This window comes from Opisthocomus hoazin, chromosome 12 (genome assembly GCF_030867145.1).
Source record: "Opisthocomus hoazin isolate bOpiHoa1 chromosome 12, bOpiHoa1.hap1, whole genome shotgun sequence".
Taxonomy (NCBI): domain Eukaryota; kingdom Metazoa; phylum Chordata; class Aves; order Opisthocomiformes; family Opisthocomidae; genus Opisthocomus; species Opisthocomus hoazin.
In genome coordinates, this window is record NC_134425.1 from 1,655,165 (window position 1) to 1,672,441 (window position 17,277).

General features: G+C 38.5%; 1 protein-coding gene across 1 annotated transcript in view; it reads left to right on the top strand.

Annotated features, from left to right (window-relative positions):
- The window catches only part of BANP (BTG3 associated nuclear protein), a 155,170-nt gene that overhangs the window by 16,448 nt on the left and 121,445 nt on the right, over positions 1-17,277 (top strand). Inside the window, exons 3-4 of the mRNA XM_075433551.1 lie at positions 918-1,012; positions 2,344-2,543. Coding sequence (XP_075289666.1) covers positions 918-1,012; positions 2,344-2,543 — 295 coding nt within the window. The remainder of the gene's footprint in view (positions 1-917; positions 1,013-2,343; positions 2,544-17,277) is intronic.

The window sequence follows — 17,277 nt, forward strand, 5'->3', positions numbered from 1 at the left end:
ATAGACACTGATCCTATGCTGCCGTTAGATGTAAGTGACTGAAAGAACAGTAACTACAGTTGTAGTACAGAAACATATCAAAAAAACGTTTTTTTGGATGCGGAACAGAAAAGTTTCTGCAGAAATGTTCCTGAAGAGCTGGAGAAGTTGGGACCTGCCTGTCCTAGTCTAGCTGGTGACTTGGTGTTCAGGATTATCACCTGTGGTATGGTCAGCCTTGAACAAGTGGTCCTTCGCTCACCTTGGTAAAGGAGCTAGAACCTGGTCCGATTTCAGGTGATGTTCTGAGCAGGAGGCTGTTCGGGGCTCTACCTGGTGATATTACCAGCCAGGCCTTCCAGTTCTAATTTCAGTTCATTTTTGTTACTGTTTTCTTCAAAATGTTTACCTTTAGATGAAAAGCTATTAGAACCTGTAGGCCTGTATATGTAAGTATTTATTTTGGAAAGCTTGCAGGATTTTGTTCATTTATACTGAGAAAAATAACCTGCTACTACACTGAGGGGTGGGTGTAATCCTGTCTTTTGTACAGAACTTCATTAGTACTTCTTATGGTTTTGTATAAACATGAGGGTTCAGAAGCCTGTAGAATCTGTCAAAGCAGAATAGCTGATGTGGCAACTCTGCTACCTCCTGGTAAGTTCCCAGTAAGAAAATCCAAGGTGATGCTTAAGTGTTACATCCTTACTGCTTTTGAAACAAGGTCTTAGATTTGGATAAGTGTTTTTTGAGAAGCAGTAAACCATTGTCATATATTTAAGAGAAAACCCAAGTAAGCGTAGAAGAATATATACAGTATGTTAACTAAATGCCTTTTATATTTGTTTATTTTTTTGATTTATCCATTTAATGTGTTTTTAATTTGAGCCTTGTCCTCTTGTATTGTAAACTATGGCAATGCTTATTTTTCTTCACAGTTGTGTTGGAGAATCATGAAGTGACAGATGATGATGTAGAGCCTGCTCTGAAACGTCAGCGTATAGAAATTAACTGCCAGGATCCCTCTATTAAGGTTATGATAATGCCTTTTTCTCTTTTTACTTTTAATACCAATTAAGTTAGCTTTCTTGGGGAAGTGAAACCAAAGAATGTAAAATAAACTGTTTATACATAATATTGGAATTATTCATAGTCGTCTTGCAGATATTTGTTCATTTTTGTGTGTAAATTTTAAAATCTGGATGACTGGCTAATCTTCCAGTGTGAAATCAGTAGCAAGAATTTTATATGCGATAGAAAATGTCATCAGAATTCATTCCAGTGACTCAAACATCACTCTTGGTACATTTTTTGATAAAGTGAGTAAAGTTGACCTAAAAGGTAAGCTTGAGGATATATTTGTATGACAATTTGTAGATAACTTTCAGCATGTTTTAAATTATTATTTGAAGCTAACAACATTCTCCTAACGGTTAAGCCATATTTGGCTCAGGCTCAGTAACTCAGGCTTTTCTGTACTTGCAGAACTTCCCCTGCTGCTCTCACTAGTGTGCTTTAGGTTTGTTATTGGTGGTGTTTTTTTTTTTCTTTGGTCTTGGAGCAGAAGTATATGAGTAGTATTTTACTGCCACACACGTGAAATGGTATGTAATTCTGTATTTTTGAAATGGTCATAGAAGCTGAAGCTTTGCACTGAAAGAGCACTGAGGGAGCAGCACTGTAAAGCAGCTTGATTAGGTGTGTAAATTGTAACGGAGGGCCACAAGATGGCATAGCTGCTGTTTGCAAAGGAGAATGTGTGTAACATTACCCTTTAATGGCCTATTTTTCCCTAGAGAAACTCAGTAGAATATGCTTTCTTTTGTATAAAATTGCTTAGGAGAACGGATTTTATTTATTTGCTTTTCATGATTTGCTGTTCAGGAGAAAACTGAGCTGCATTAATTGTCTCTGAGGTTATTTGTGTTGATATAATTTCCATTGTAATAATCTGAATTTATCTGTTTGGACAGGAAAAAAATCTTACTTAACTTTATCCAGGAGGATGCGTTCATAGATTTATAATCCTTTTGTTTTTACATGTATCAAAGGAAAGGCCTTGGCATGTCATTATAAATGATTCTGTGGTGTATGAAATCATACTAACAAAGTGCTTAGGTGAAAATGTGTTTGGCTCAGATGCTTTTGGCTTCTAAATAAAGATCTGGAAGAATGTGAGAATGCTAAAATGCTCCTGGATGTCATCAGTTTTGTACGTAGCTGGATTTTGTCGCTAGGTATGCTGCTGGTTCCTTTAGGATTGTTTTCCAGTCACATTTATCTGGAGCTCCCTTGTGCGTATGTTGCTGAAGATAAATGCGTAAGTCTTTAAAAGGAGTTTCTTTTGCATTCTCCCCTTTCTAGTCGTTCCTGTATTCCATTAATCAGACAATATGCCTGCGGTTGGACAGCATTGAGGCCAAGTTGCTGGCGCTAGAGGCTACCTGTAAATCACTGGAAGAGAAGTTGGATCTTGTCATGAACAAACAGCATAGCCCCATCCAAGTCCCCATGGTGGCAGGTTCTCCTCTTGGCGCTACGCAGACGTGCAATAAAGTACGATGGTAAGAAAAGAACAGATTACTCATCAGTGTGCTTTTTAAAATAACGCAAATGCATTTCCTTGGCATCAAGCTCTGCAGCTTTCTGTACAGCTGTCGAGAGCTTGGTATGCTCTTTACCAATGTAGAATTAATTTGTCTTGAAGGTAATTTTTGTACCAGTTTCATGGTGTTACTTAGAATGAGACACTGGTCCACGGACAGTTTGCAACTATTTCCACATTTCATTTTGACTTAAACCAGACTGATTCATCCATCCCCTGGAGAAGTCTCATTGGCTATTTTAGACAAATTTTTAGACCTGCTTTACTTTTATTTATGTGGCTGTTTTGAGTTAATGAGTTCATCATCATTCTAATGCTTCTCATTTTACTTCTATTCACCAGAAATACAACGGGAGTTTGTTTTTTGTGCTGGTTTTCTAAAGACGTGTGCTAGAATAAAATCTGTTCTTATTTTGGGGTTAGAAGTTGGAGGTGGAAAATGTGTAAAATAATCTAATCCACTTTGACGAAAGACCAGGTTTGACCTGCAGTACCTTTATGTAGGAGTCGCCTAATATGGTTTTAAATATCTAAATCGTGACGTGCCTGGCATTTTACCTTGGAGATTATTCCAGCCAGAGAAATATGCTTGTCCAAAGACTCTTATCTCACAACTTTTCCCTCCTCATTCATATTTCTGTAGCTAGGAAAAACTTAATACTTCTCTAAATAATTACTTTTTATTCTCTATTACAAAGGTGTATAGGTGTATGCCATTCATACATCATACCATTCTAGTCAAGATACACTAACTTAATTTGTTGTTTGTTAGTCTGTTTTTCCATCTTCTGATCTTTTTTCATCACTGTCTCTGAACTTTCTCAGTATCTGACAATTATTTGAATATATTTTTGTTGTGTTATACTCAGTGCAGTGTTTCACGTACCCTACTCTAGAGCTCCACAGAAAAAAATAGTTCCTTGCTTTATGTTGTGGGACTCATCCACATGACGTAAGGATAAAAAAGCCAACCCACTATGAACATTACCCTTTTTCTGCTAGGCCACTAATTTCTCCCTGCTGTATGTTTTTTGGGAGGTTTTTTGTTAGTTTGGCTTTATTTTTTTTTCTTTCAGTATTGCTGTTTTTATAACAGGTATTTTTAGTTAAAAATTTATCTCAAGGTTGTAATCACATTTTATTGCGATATCTTTCAGTTCATGCATTTATGAAACAGGATGGGGTGTAACCTTACTACCATAAAGTTTCAGAGTTGGAGATTTTTACGTAAGAGGGGTACACTCTGCTCACGTAACTGTACCTGTTAAATAAGGCAGACTGTTACCTCACAATTGGTCATTGAGCGTGATTACTTCTGATGAATGTAGTCTAATCTTTTAAAAGATACCTTATTTGTATTTAAAAATCTAAAATGATACAGAACCCAACGTGTTTCTTCATCTCTGTTTTGAAAGTTCAAATGTCCTTTTTATTTTCAGTGTAAATTTGAGTACTCTCTGCTCCTTTTGCTGGAACAGTCACCTGTCCAGTTAGGAACAGCTGGTATCCTCAAACTTTTCCAAAACAACTTTCTTTTTTAGTTGTCCAAATACAGTGTTTGGGTCCCAGATCAGAATTCCTTTAGTGGTCTTTGTTCATTGTGGTGTTGGACAGTCTCCTTTTCCCTTTTTCCATTTAATTTTTCTTTAAATTAAGTGCTGTGTCTACGTTGACTTCAGCTTTTGAAGCTTCCCAGTCATACGCTGAAAAGGTCAGTTATGGCTAAGTTCTATATCAAATGAAATAAGGTACATGGCCTAACTATTTGGATCATAGAGCAAGTAACTAGAATATTACACTAGTGTTTTCGCTAAATATATCAATATTTATTTCTCAAGGAACTTTAAATCTGTTACTCTTTTTTTTTTTGTCATTATATTAGAGACCTTCTAGTTCTTATGCATAAGCTGAACTGCTCACTGCGGTTTGTGCACAAAAGACTTCAAAAACATTTTCAGAAGTACATGGCCCCTTTGGGAATCTATTAATTCATGTTCAGTGAATGCTTTCCTCTGTAAATTGTACTATTTTGAGTTTTTTAGGGGATTTGTCAGACGTGAGTATGTGTGTGGCTGTTTGTTTTTTTTAAAAAAAATCTCTGTAACCACTGGAAATCTCTCCTGTGTGTTAATGGTGAGCTTCCTGTTTGATGTTTTGGTCTGGGTGTACAAATTTACGATGATGGCTTCTCAGACAGTCTGAACACAGTTTAGATAGAAGTCTTGAAAACTGTAAGACTCTGTGCCCCAAATATGTGTTACTGTTGGTGTGAAGTTGCCCATTATCAAATGCATCTTACCGACGAAGCACTGAGGGCTTTTTGTTCTTTTAGCAGTCTGTGGCTTATGTGACTGGAAAGAAAACAGTTAGAGGTGTGTGTATTGAACTTGGTATTAGTTCCACTTCCATTTCGCAGCGGTGGAACGTTTCAGTGAATTCCCTGTCTCTCATTCATAAAAACCTTCATCACCTGTTGTTTCCAGTTAAAGCCTGCACGGACTGGTCTGTTGTCTCAGCTCTGTCTCCTTCCCTCTTCCCCTTGCACGTGGACTATACACAATCCAGTGAGTGGAGATCTGCCAGCAAGAGCTAATTGTGATTTTCAGATTCTGCATCTAAATGAGATTCTTCAACCTCTTTCTCCTTCTCCTGCCACTACAATAATACCGGGTTTGCCACTCCAGCAAGAGTGTTGTGTTAGCAGAAGCGTGTCAACTGGGTGGTGCTGCACTGAGCAGACTCTCATTCTTTTTTTTTTTTTATAAATACCTGTCATCTTTTCTCTTCCACTGTATAGTGAATTTTGTTTACATTTTTTCTGGTAATTTAGTTACTTGCATTAATTTGGTGCAGATTTAACATAATGAAAATTTGTTTTACAGCAGTGCATACAGTAAAGTGTATGAACTGTGTGTTGTAAATTCACACAGTTTGATCACTTTGTACTGTTTGTGCTTTTAAAATTAAATTAATTTCCTAAGACTTGTCAGTTTGCAACATGTTCAGGTCATCACGGGATGCGAAAATGAAGGACAGCTTGGGCAGAGGAGCTTTCTTCTGTGTCATCTTGTGGTGGAGTTGTGTAGTTAGAGCATACCAGGTGAATTCACAGCTACACACTATGGCCTGCCTTGACTGTGATGTGGAATTTGATGCTACGTGCAGCCCTGTACGCTGGCTGCTTACGTGATGGAGTGAGAACACGTCACCTGTCTGTGTGGCTGCGTGAGGGAGGCAGGAGTCTCACCTGGTAGCGGCTGGCAGACTGACGCTCAATGAGAAGTTGTCCTTTCTAGTAAACCTCACACGTTGATTGATTGGGATAACTCATACCTTGCTTTGTGCCAAACTGTTGTTTCCAAGTTTTAAAAATTCTTCTTATGGAAACGAAGCAGAAGTTTTCAAGGAGACTTGCAATAAATCAGGAACCACCCCATGCTATTAGCTCCCAGGACAGAAATGCAGTGCATTTTACCGTCGCATTCTGTTTTCTGTCTCTTTATTAAACACATGAGGAATGATATATATGGAAATCTTCCAACATCCTTTTCTGGAGATGTGATTTTCGAAGGCTTGCTGACGTTTGTTGGAAAACTACAAAATCTTGAAATCAGAAATTACGGTGCTGTCTGCTGCTTCTGGTGTGTTGTGTAAGTACGTCTTTGTGAAAGCTGGACTGTATTCTCAGTTCTTTTTGTTCATGTTGTTTACTCTGATCCACTGTTATGGTCCTTCATTATATACTGGCTAATTGCAGTGCAGATAAGAAAATAAAGGGTTTGTGGTGCTGTGTAACGGATGGTTTGCATGAACAGTTGAGATACAGAGGAACAACAGGCTGACTTTTAGATGTCCCAAGAAGTTTAAGCTACAGAAAAAACTAACAGGAGAGAACTTCCTTTGAAAGGAAGCCATTCCGAATCTGTGAGATGTCAGCTGTTTTGGGGGAAACAGCAACAGACCATTAACTGTACAGGAAGACCTCTAGCTGTTGTATTTCAATAAATCATCACATGAAAAGCAGAACTAAACAAGAGTCATTTCATAGAGGTTTTTGTCCTGTGTCCTCTACCTTTTCACTGGACAAGGCTGGTGTTTCCTACATAGTCTGTGACACTCCCTGCTGTGAGATTTTGGAATCTTCCATGCTGTTCCCATGGTAGTAGCATCTCCTGGAGGTAGCTGCTGCGGGGTAACGGATGAGACCTTGCTGACTTGTTGTGAGTGGGGTGTAGTGTTTGGGTTTGCCCTCACCCCAGCCTCAGATTTTAACAGGTGTTTAATATCTCTCAGGCCTCTTCCTTTTTGTCAGATGTGGTCAGAAGAGTGCAAAGTATTAGCTGGGATTGGAGAAACAGCATGATGTTAAATCGCATTTTCTTTGAGAGGGAAAAAAGACATTCAGAATTTTAGAAAGTGTGTTCTCAATGTTTAGTGGCTGCTGCCGCTTAAAAATACGTAGTTGTCCGGATTACTTACAAAGACATAGTGTTAATAGAGCTTTTACAATTTCTTGCTTGGAAGAAAGGCTGTCAGAAGGTTTCAGAACTAGTAGGATGGATGGCAACAATCCTTAGATTGCACAGAGTTCTGTTGAACTATATGGAGCTTTAAAAGAGCCAAGAACAGTAGCAAAATAATGTAATAAATTAGTAATGGGAGTACGTGTATTGTCCCGGTGTCCTGAGCTTTGTCTGGCTTTGTGCAGTATGAGTACAGCCCTGCTTTTCCGTCCACGAATCGATTGTCTCTCTTCCTCTGTCTGCAACGTTTCCTGGCGGTAGGGCTATTAAAAACCTCTGATTCCTTTTCTTGATGAGGTACCATGCTGGTCAAAAATTCCAGTAGCTGCTGAAAGTTTCTTGGATAGGAGAACCGGTGCAGTGCCTGATGGCGTGTCAGTATGGCAGCCTCAGATGATAAGTTGGAAATTTAGCATGTGCCCAGATCTTGAGATTTATAAATTGATGAACACACGGTGTGACAGTGCGACTAAAATCTTTTATCCATGTTTTAAAGAAAATATTTCATCTGAAAGACTTCAGTCCAGAAACAGTGTTATTTTTGTCAGCGTCTTTCCATTAATCATTTTTCTGAGTGGGTAAGCCCAAGTATAAATGGTTAAGGTCGACTGCTTCAGATAACATAGGAATTTGTTTTGGTTTCACAGAACTCTCCATCATTTGTTTTTATGGGTATTTTCTGCAAATACTACATTGTTCTGCTCTGTTACTTTTGAAATTTTTGTGGGGTAAATAGATGTACTTGAGAGCAGTTTTTTCAATGTATTAATTTTGGAGAGGATTTAAATTTAATTTAAAATTGGTATTTTCATCATACTTAATAATGATAGTGTTTCTGATGAAATGTGGGAATTCATAGGTAGATGGATTTTTTGTTTTGTTCAGATATTTTCTTTAAAAGTCTTCGTTACGGTAAAGTTGACCTACAGACCACATGCATCTGGTTCTTTACAATATGCGTTTGTGGCTAACCGATTAATGATAGTGATCGCTAAGTGTGGACATAGATTTGCGTGTATTTTTGTCTGTAATGGGAACTGGAGAGCTCAGTGTGCAGTGTTTAATGCAGTCAGCCACTGTGCAAAAACCTCCTGTGGTATCCTTGAACAAGACTTGTCCGTGGGTTGGACATCGGCTTATGGAAGCGGCGCTGCTTCGGGCAGCCCTGTCGGCAGCTCGTGGTGCTGTGGGTAGGTGCAGTCACCCAGTTTCACAAAACAGCATTGGTCTTTTTTTTGTCTTAAGGTACAAACCAAGTTTTTTTACATGCAGAAGTCTTGATGCAGTTGTGTGCCAGATGGCATGTGCGAACTTGCTTTATTTTTATAAGCGTAGATCATTAATATGTTTGTTTTACCATGAAGTTTAATCAACAGGGTGCAATAGGTTTTGAAGAACAGGGTTTATTCTCCACTGCGCTCACAGTGTGCCAGTTGCAAGCCTTTTGGCTTCGGATTTCCCAGTTTCCGGATCTGTGTTTCTGGTGTGTGATTGTTTGTTTGTTTACAAGTGGTTTTGTAGTCAAATAACGCAAAATTGAAAACCGAGAGGATTTTAAACCAAGTTATAAAGCAGGGAGTCGTGGTGTGGGAAGAATTGTTGGGTGATTGCTCTTCTAGATTTGGCAAAAGTATTGTTGCTCCTGAATAAAGCCCATAGGAAAAAAAGAAACAAACTTAAAGCAATGTAATCAAGGTATGGGTATAAAACCCAAAATAGCTAGAATTCTATTTTTTTAGCATATATATTTTTTCTATGAGTTACAAACCCCTTGACCAACCTAATTTCATGTTATCAGGTGTTGAATAGCTTTTTAATTTTTGTTGCATTTTTAGCATAAGGATTTTTGTAGATTACAGTAACCTATCCTACTATGCTAATTCAGGCTTTTAAAAAGAAAAGTAATTCTTCAGTTCTTATCGCTAAATAGTGGCTGTTGAGTCTCTGGGGTGTATAGTTAACCTCTTTCCCATAGTTGCTGCAGTTGATACTATAACTCATTAGGTGATATAAGCCACTATCCAAGTTTAATTTATGTCTATTTTTTTTTCCCCCTTTTTTTTTTTTTAAATCCAGTGATAAATAAATGAACATTGTAGACCTTTGGGATTGTTACTGTCTTTAACTGAAGTTAACAGCTCGCTGTCTGTTCCTGGAAATACACCCTCTTCAGGTCTGAAGACCCTCAATTTGCAGGAATATTTTTGTTTTTAAGTAGCCAGTTTGAAACAAAGCATGTATTGAGGAATATAATATCATGAAAGATGTATAGTATATGGTTTATTTTCCAGTTGCAGGTACATTACTCTGCCTGCTGTGAGCCTGATCTCATGCACTGAACTCTAGGTCTGAAAAAATATTTCCCTGGAAGCAGAGTCAGTCCTCAAGACAAGTCAGCAGGCAGCTTAGCGAAAGATGTAAAACTAAGCCGTGTTTTAGGGGGTGACAGGGAGCGGAGGGTTACAGATGACGTGTTGAAAATACAGTCAGCGATTTGGGGTGTTAATCAGAATGTACTATAAAAACTTGGAGGAGCTTTGGAGTTCATCAGGTTTTCAGAAGCTCTTGTTGCTTTCTGTAAGCTTGCCAGGTTTATTTACCCCTCAGTGTATCTTATGTGAGAGCCTCTTGCTGGGGCCTCATCCGGCAGAGCCTTCGGTGCCGACCTGCCGGTCCGGCAGCGGCTGACAAGAACACAGATGAACTTTTGTCATTGCTTTGGGCTGAACCCTGTGGTACCAATAAATTAGCAGCCTTTCCCTGTCGCCTTCTGTCATCAGGCAAGGGTACTGTGTGCAAACATTGTTTTTAAATTCCCAGTTTAAGTGTCCTGTCTGTAGCTTCAGCCAGTAAGAGTTCTGTGTAAAATTAATGGGTTTGTTTCGGGAAGAATTGAGGGCGATTGTGCTGCCCTCGTGTGAATGGCTCTTTCAGGCAAGTCCAGTCTGTTTGTGTCTGGGCATGGAAGGGACTGAAGGAAAATGGTACAATTGTCTGTGACCTGTTTTCACCGTAGTCATTTCAGGTACACTCACAATTAGGGAACAAAGTCAATATTAACAAAATGTAAAGATCATAATTAAAACTTCGTGACTTTAGAGGATTTTACGCATTTTTATGAATTTAAAAATTTTGTTTAGAATATCAAGTTTTTTAAAGAGCACATAAATATAAGCAAAATTCTGCTGTTTTGATAAAAAAATTCTGGTAAAGTGGAAGTTTAATGAAGGGAGTCAGAATTTGAACTGCCATTCGTAATTGCATCGATTGGTCCACAGTGCTGTTACTTTTCCTGCCTGTTGGGACCTCTGTTCTCAGTTCTGCTGTCTCCCATTGTGTTTTTTTCTTTTTTTAATCCTTACTGCAAAGCAGGTGATAAAGGGGTTTCTTACACATACACGAGTGTATAAACACACACTCACTTTCATTTCCAAGTTGAATGTGTGAAGTATGTTTTGTATGGTTTTCTTAAATGAAGTTAATGAGCTACATTGAAAGTAGTTTAAGGACTCTCATGACTGAGTTTTATTGCTGTTTGCTGTATCCTGTAAGATCTACAGCAGCAGTGCTGGAAACAATTGTAATTCTTGCTTTGGACGTTTATGCTGGAGACTTACATATTTTGAAATTAAGCTTGCCCTGTTGGTTGTCTGTCTGGAGTTTTTTTTAGAGACCATCAGCAAGCGCTCCAAATTCCGTGTGTCTGTGGTTTGTGAAGATTTTACTTTTAGTCCCTTCACTGTTGGGAGTTAAAATTCACACAGGACCAAGGAGAAATGGCATCTTGGATCTAAGAAGCTTGTACAGCAGTGTTCTCATTGGAATTGTGCATTCCATTATTATTGCACTAAGATATTCAGGAGCCAAGTGTTTAGCAATTTGTTGTTGGGATTTGATAAATTGAGAAACAATGTATAGCTTCCAGATAGCATTTAGGCTGAGAGTGCAAGGTCAGTTATGGAATTAAAATAACAATTTAATACGAACATTTCATCTGTGTTTTGGAGAGTTCAGTAATTCATGCATGTAGGGGATGGAACTTAATATATTAAACTGTTCAAACTGACCAAGATTTGAACTGTGTTGATTCATTCTCCCAAGTCCAATTTTTCTTAAGTTAATGGTTTCTGGTGAAATATTGCTTGTAATAGTCTGGTGATTCAAATGAGAGCCTAGCAAGTAGCAGCTTAAGAAATGAATGCAAAATGTGTGGCTTGGATCTTTTGAATTGTGGTGGTAGTGTTTGAAATATGCCTCTGAGGCTTAAAACACTAAAAATAATCTTATAGAAAGATACAATTCTGAATTGTTAAACACAGTGCTAGCTAAGATTTTCAGCAGCATACGCTGAAAACAAGGTCCTTGGTAATAAACTTCCTTCAAGTTTGAGACAAAGGTTTCAGTCTTGTAGATACGTGACAAGGCTGAATGCTGTACCGTTTGCCAGGTAATCATACGGTAAGTTTTGCTGATTGTCACTCGTAGCGTGTGACAAGTGTGCAGTCCTGGCAGTCAGGAGGTTTCAGACATCGGAAGCGATTTGCGCTTGGTCTGAACCAGCTGTGGATATTCCTGCTTAGCTAATACACAGGAACTTTCTTCTGCATCGGAGACTGCAGTGAATCTTACCATTTTCGTTTTGTGAAGAAGACCCTGACGTGAAAGTTACAGCACAAACCCGGAAGGACAGTTGTGCAAAGTCCCTCGTGCAGTGCAATATATTGCCTTTCACAACAGGAGGCTGAGAAACAAGAGAACTGAATGCACACAGAATTTGCCCCTTGTGCCAAGACATCTTAGAAACCAACATCCTTTAACTGTAAGGGTATCAGAGAATGAAAAAGAGAAGTGTACATGGCGATCAAAAAGGCTTTGAGTTCTGTACATAGATTAGGGGGACATTTACTACCCTACTGAGCGCCTAAGAACATTTAAAACCAATTAGTATTAAAATGTGGGTTAACGTACCCCCTTGCCAAATCCCCTAAGGTTATATTAGATGAATTCTGGGGAAAGCAGAACATTTACTTTAATTTGGTGGTCCCATGGGCATAGCCAGCTATTGCATCAAAAAAATAAATGTAAAGGGTGCACGACTTGGGATTTGGTTCAGGACAAATGCCTTCCTACGGCTCATGGCTTTCCTTTTGCCTAAATAAACAATTGAAAAGAATTATTGTGTTTAATGAAAGTGGACAGTTTTTACCTCATTAATATTGTAAAATGGATGAAAATGATTATTAGGATTATATTTTAGTGAAACTCTAATCTTAATATATTTGAAGCAGTGCCCTGGATTGTGGAAGAATATGTTACATACTGTATATTTTAAGAAGTGATTTATCAAGCATATAATAAACAGAAGGGGGCAGAAAAACCTCATATATTCATTTGAATTCCGCTTTTGAGAACTTAAATATTTTTAATGTTACAGTCGCTGGAGATGCTTGGGAGTTTGAAAATCCAGCAGTGAGAGCGCTCCCTGGAAGCTTCTCCTGTGAGCTGGGGTATTTAATTCCGTGAGTGCAACCAAACGAATGAATGGAGAGCAGCTAATCAGTTTGTGGTTAAAGGGACAAGTTTTCATTATCCTTTGGAAATGACAGAAATTTAGGTTGTGTTCCAAAATAATCTGCATACCAGTTTACACCAGATTAAAGTACCAGTACGACTATTTTTAAAAGTTGCGAAAACAACTGGTTTCGCTACTTGTGGAAGATAATACATAGTAGTATAATTTTACAAGAAATAATTACGCTGTGTTTGGAGAGTCGTAGTTTAAGCAAGGTGGAAAAGAGCTATAGGTGGATTCAGAGCTTCAAAGGGATGAAACAGGCTGACATCTAGCAAGGTCTCGGCAAGGTTGGTAAGATGGCAGAGGGCCAGTCCTCCATCTGCTTTATTTGGCAGCAGATGCTATTTAACTGATACATTTCCAAACGTAAAAAACACACTGTTTGGACTCGGGAAGTCTTTCCAAACAGAATTTTTCCTTTTTGTGGAACTGTGCATTTTTGCATATCTTTAGCTGAATCTCTTTGTTCCATATTGAAGGGTGGAGTATGAGACAGGAAATCTGCTCCTAATAACTTTTAAAATTGTATTCTTTGTCAAAAGTGGAAAGTAATGTTTCTTTAACATCCCTTCAGGGTATATGGAAATTAAAGATTCAGTACCAGCTCTGAGTAGCAGCGTCCTTGGCCTTTCTATAAAAATGTGTGTGTGGTGGCAAGTGTACAGAACTGCTTGGGTAATTATGAAAAGCAGGAAAAACAGGACAGAAATTATTTACGAGACGGCTCTGTAAGAGCTGCGTGTTTGAGTTCTGTTTGCAGAAACCTAGTGTTGTATTTATTTGCAGTTTGTTATCTGGTGACCATCGAGGCTTCAGTTACTGTAACTAGTGTTTTGAGGGCCAGTTTATAAGGCTGCTTCCTTTACCTCCAAACTTCTAGTGCCACATCAGTTAGACTTATGCTGATAATATAATTTGTAAGAGAATTTGGGAAATAAATCTAGAAGTAGCTAATCGTATAATAGAGAATTCAAAGTATTTTGTTTCACACAGTGTTTTCTAAACATATAGCAATTTTCTATTTTAGTACTAAGGCTGCAGTAGATCATTTCATTCATCGTAACTGTGTTCAAGATCAATCGAGCCTACATATATTGTTACGGATAATGACTGTCCTTCCCTTTCTAGATCAGCCTTTCTCATGTCATGTTTAATACAATCTCTAGTAGACTGCAGTACTACTACTTGTCTAGTTCAGGAAGTTAAGGCTCAAAGAAGGGCAGCAACTGTCGATTTCTTTCTGTACTCTCTGAAAAAGAAAAGGTGTCTTTGGTGTTGTATTTTTATGAGTAGATTTATCTTTAAAGAGGCTTGTATTAACCTGTTAATTATGTCATGACCTGTCCTTTTCTTGTGCATAATAAAAAGTAAAAGACTAATAATTCATGCCATTTCTGTTAGAGTGTTTTTCAGTCCTAGTTATGTCACTTGCACGTGGCCTGGACGTACTGGTGTTTGCTGCTCGTGTCAAAGCGTTCTTTGGAGACTGTTTCACTGTACATTTAATTTTTATGGAGTTTCAGTTGTGTTTGAAATAAGGTAAATAAAAAAACCCAAACTGAAGTAAAAGTTCAGTTACTTCTTCGGTAACAGTTCAGTTACAACTTCAGGCTGACTGGACAATTCTTTGTGTCACAGTCTGGCTGTTGGCTAGTTGGGGAGTTAGTTGGAAATGGGTGTTGTCACTTACGAATGATTACACTGGATTGTACCGGTGTGTTTAGCTTTTCTCAGAGCACATAATCTATAACAGATTTTAACAGCTTTTATAATTGGTTGATAAAATTGGTCTTAAAGCTAGTAATTCATGTCGTTCTGATTGTCAGCCAATTCAGAGGCTCTCTCTGTAGGTAAGGCTGAGTACAATAAACTCTATGTAGATGTATTTGTAATTAGGAAAATGTCTGGCTCTTATTTGAGCTGAAAATTTGCTGTTAAATGTTCTTAAACTGTTAACAGTATGTTTTAATAAATGCTACATTTGCTTTATCTTTACTATAAATTGATTACAGCTTTCTCAGTTTTCAGATCCATGAATCTCTCTGCAGTGATGGCTGGTGTACTTTGGCTTGTCTTTTTAAGCACCCAATCATTAGTGCTATCTTTATAATGTCTGCTCTTATGTGATGTTCCAGACGCAGAGAATCCAAAGATAATTTTTGATGACTGAACTCCACTGAAAATGATGGATGACACTACTGCTTTTCTGGCAATTGGCTGTGACTAGGCAGATACAGAGTTTAGGGACATTAAAACTTTAACTGTTGAAGTGCCCATACAGCTCTGTACCCTACAGCAGGTGCCCCACTGGTCTTCATCTTGGGGAATGGTTTGGTGGATGGCAAGTTTGCTCTCTGCTGGGAGATGAGGAGCTGCATTCATTTTTTTGGTATAAATCTAGTGTAATTTTGTGTATGCTTTGCTGGTTTGTGATTTTGTTCGTGTATACCATAGTGTAAATTCAGAAGTCAGTTTTCTCGTTTCTGTTTGGATAGGGAATGTTAACTGTGTGTACAGAAGGCAAAGGAAGCAGGTGGTCGTCAAGAGCAAGGAGCATTTTAACAGTGTCTTCCTAAATAGTGATAAAAAGATTCAAAGAGTGGCTGTTCTTACAGATGAACACAAGTATTGGTGAAAGATAAAAAAAGAAAAAAAATAAGGAAAACAGCACTTCTAAAATGGTATTTTTCTGTATAATTTGAAAAACATTTAGATTTTCTTCACTGATTGTAATATTCCTCCAGAGCCCCCACACATGCATGACCTATATGTTTCAGTCTTCATGTTTGTCCTGAGCAGTAAACTGGAAAATACTAGAGTTCAAGGTCTCTTTCCCAGCCTTGTTTTCCTTAAGGCTGCGTTTGTCTGGAGACCTTTAGTACAAGCAGTCTGCCAGCAGTAACTCCAGCTCCTGCCTTCTTGATCTGCTCTCTTTCTGCGTCTCCTCCTGCTAACAGGTCACTAGAGGAAGCGGAGACGGGTATCCCCAGGAGCCCTGCCTTCCAGATAGGCAGCACACGCTGCCTGGGCGTTGCAGCCACCACAAAGTGTTCCTCAGGCAGGCAGCTGCGGTTCCTGTGGACGTGGCTAGCTGAATGTCTCGAAGCCGAGCTCGGTCTCCGCGCTCTTACTTACCTGTTGGCAGATGTTCACGTGTGCAAGGGAGACTCAGAAATGGTCTAGACAGAGGGCTCTCTTCTTTCTTTTCTTTAACTGGTTGAGCACTGCTATAAATACTCCATTAACTGATCTATGTTGGTGTGTCTAGGAAAACAAGAACAACCTCTTGTCTGAAAATTTTAGTCCGAGGTTTTTCCAGAAGTAATTTTCATCCATGTGGAGTACGCTTTTGATCTTGTACCTTGTGGAAGATAGAAATGGCAATTACTTCCTTTTGCTTTATTTTTTCTCTTTCTAAATGAAAACCTCGTCTGGGAAGAGGTGGTGGTGATGGTCCTGGTATTGCCAAAAGTTCTTATATGTCATTGGCTGCATTCTGTGTGATTGACAGGTTATTGGCAGTGAAAAACCAACAGTTAAGACTAATGATCGTATCTATGACTCACCCATTTTCCATACTGAAAATTACCTTTGGCAGCAGTTTTCTTATGCAAAATATAGAATGTCCTTTTATATTAAAAAAAAAAAATGCAGCGGCTAAATATGCGTGCTTGAAAATCACTGTCTGGTATGTTTGTTTTTAAAGAAATTTTTACCTGTAATTTAACAGATTATTCAGTAAACTGCATTTATAAAATTTCCCCAGATGTAATAATATCTGTAGGTTGCGTGCTTTTTAAATTTTTTATGAAGCTGTGTCCAAGAGTAGGCAGATTGCAGAATCGGTGTCTCCAAGTTCTGGTGCTTCTGGGGAAAGGAATATGTGAGCACAGATGGAAAGTACTGAAGCCTGTGCAACAGCCCTGGGTTTCTGAAGAACTCCCCCTGACCCCTCTTAATATTTTCTTTCCATCTTCTCTGTGAGTATAGTACTGGCAGAACTCGTAGAAAGAATTGCTTCATTTGGGATCTGAGTGAATATCAGAAGCTTTTTTTCTCCTCCTTTGTGATTTTTGTTTTCTGTATTTTAGCACAGAAGTAATGATTAAAGTTGATTCATCTTCAGTGTGAGATGTACAGACTGAAAAAAGGAATTAGAATAATCCAGCGTGAGGATTCCCTTGGCTGCGATAAGTTTTAATAATTTCCACTAATGGATTTTGTCAGGTTGGCCCAATATTTTGCCTTTACTTAGAAATCCTTGTTTAATTTCGTGTATATTCAGCAGATTTCTTACTGTTGTCTCTTTAAAATAAATAAATCTGAGAACGGAGAATAGAACATCTCACGGGAGAGTTACTGGGAAGCATATTCCTGTGTCTGCGGGGAATCTTGTGGATGTCCATTTCTCCTGTGTACAAATGGGAGCCTAAGACAATCCTGTGAAACTCTGTTTTCAAGCACAATAGTGCCTTTTTGTATTGGTCTCAATTCTTATTTTCTTCCAGGCGAGTAACTGCTGAAGTTTCACAGCATCAGCTCTGAAAAGTTTCTGCCCCGTGATGCCTCGCTGTCAGAATTTGTCATCTGCAGCC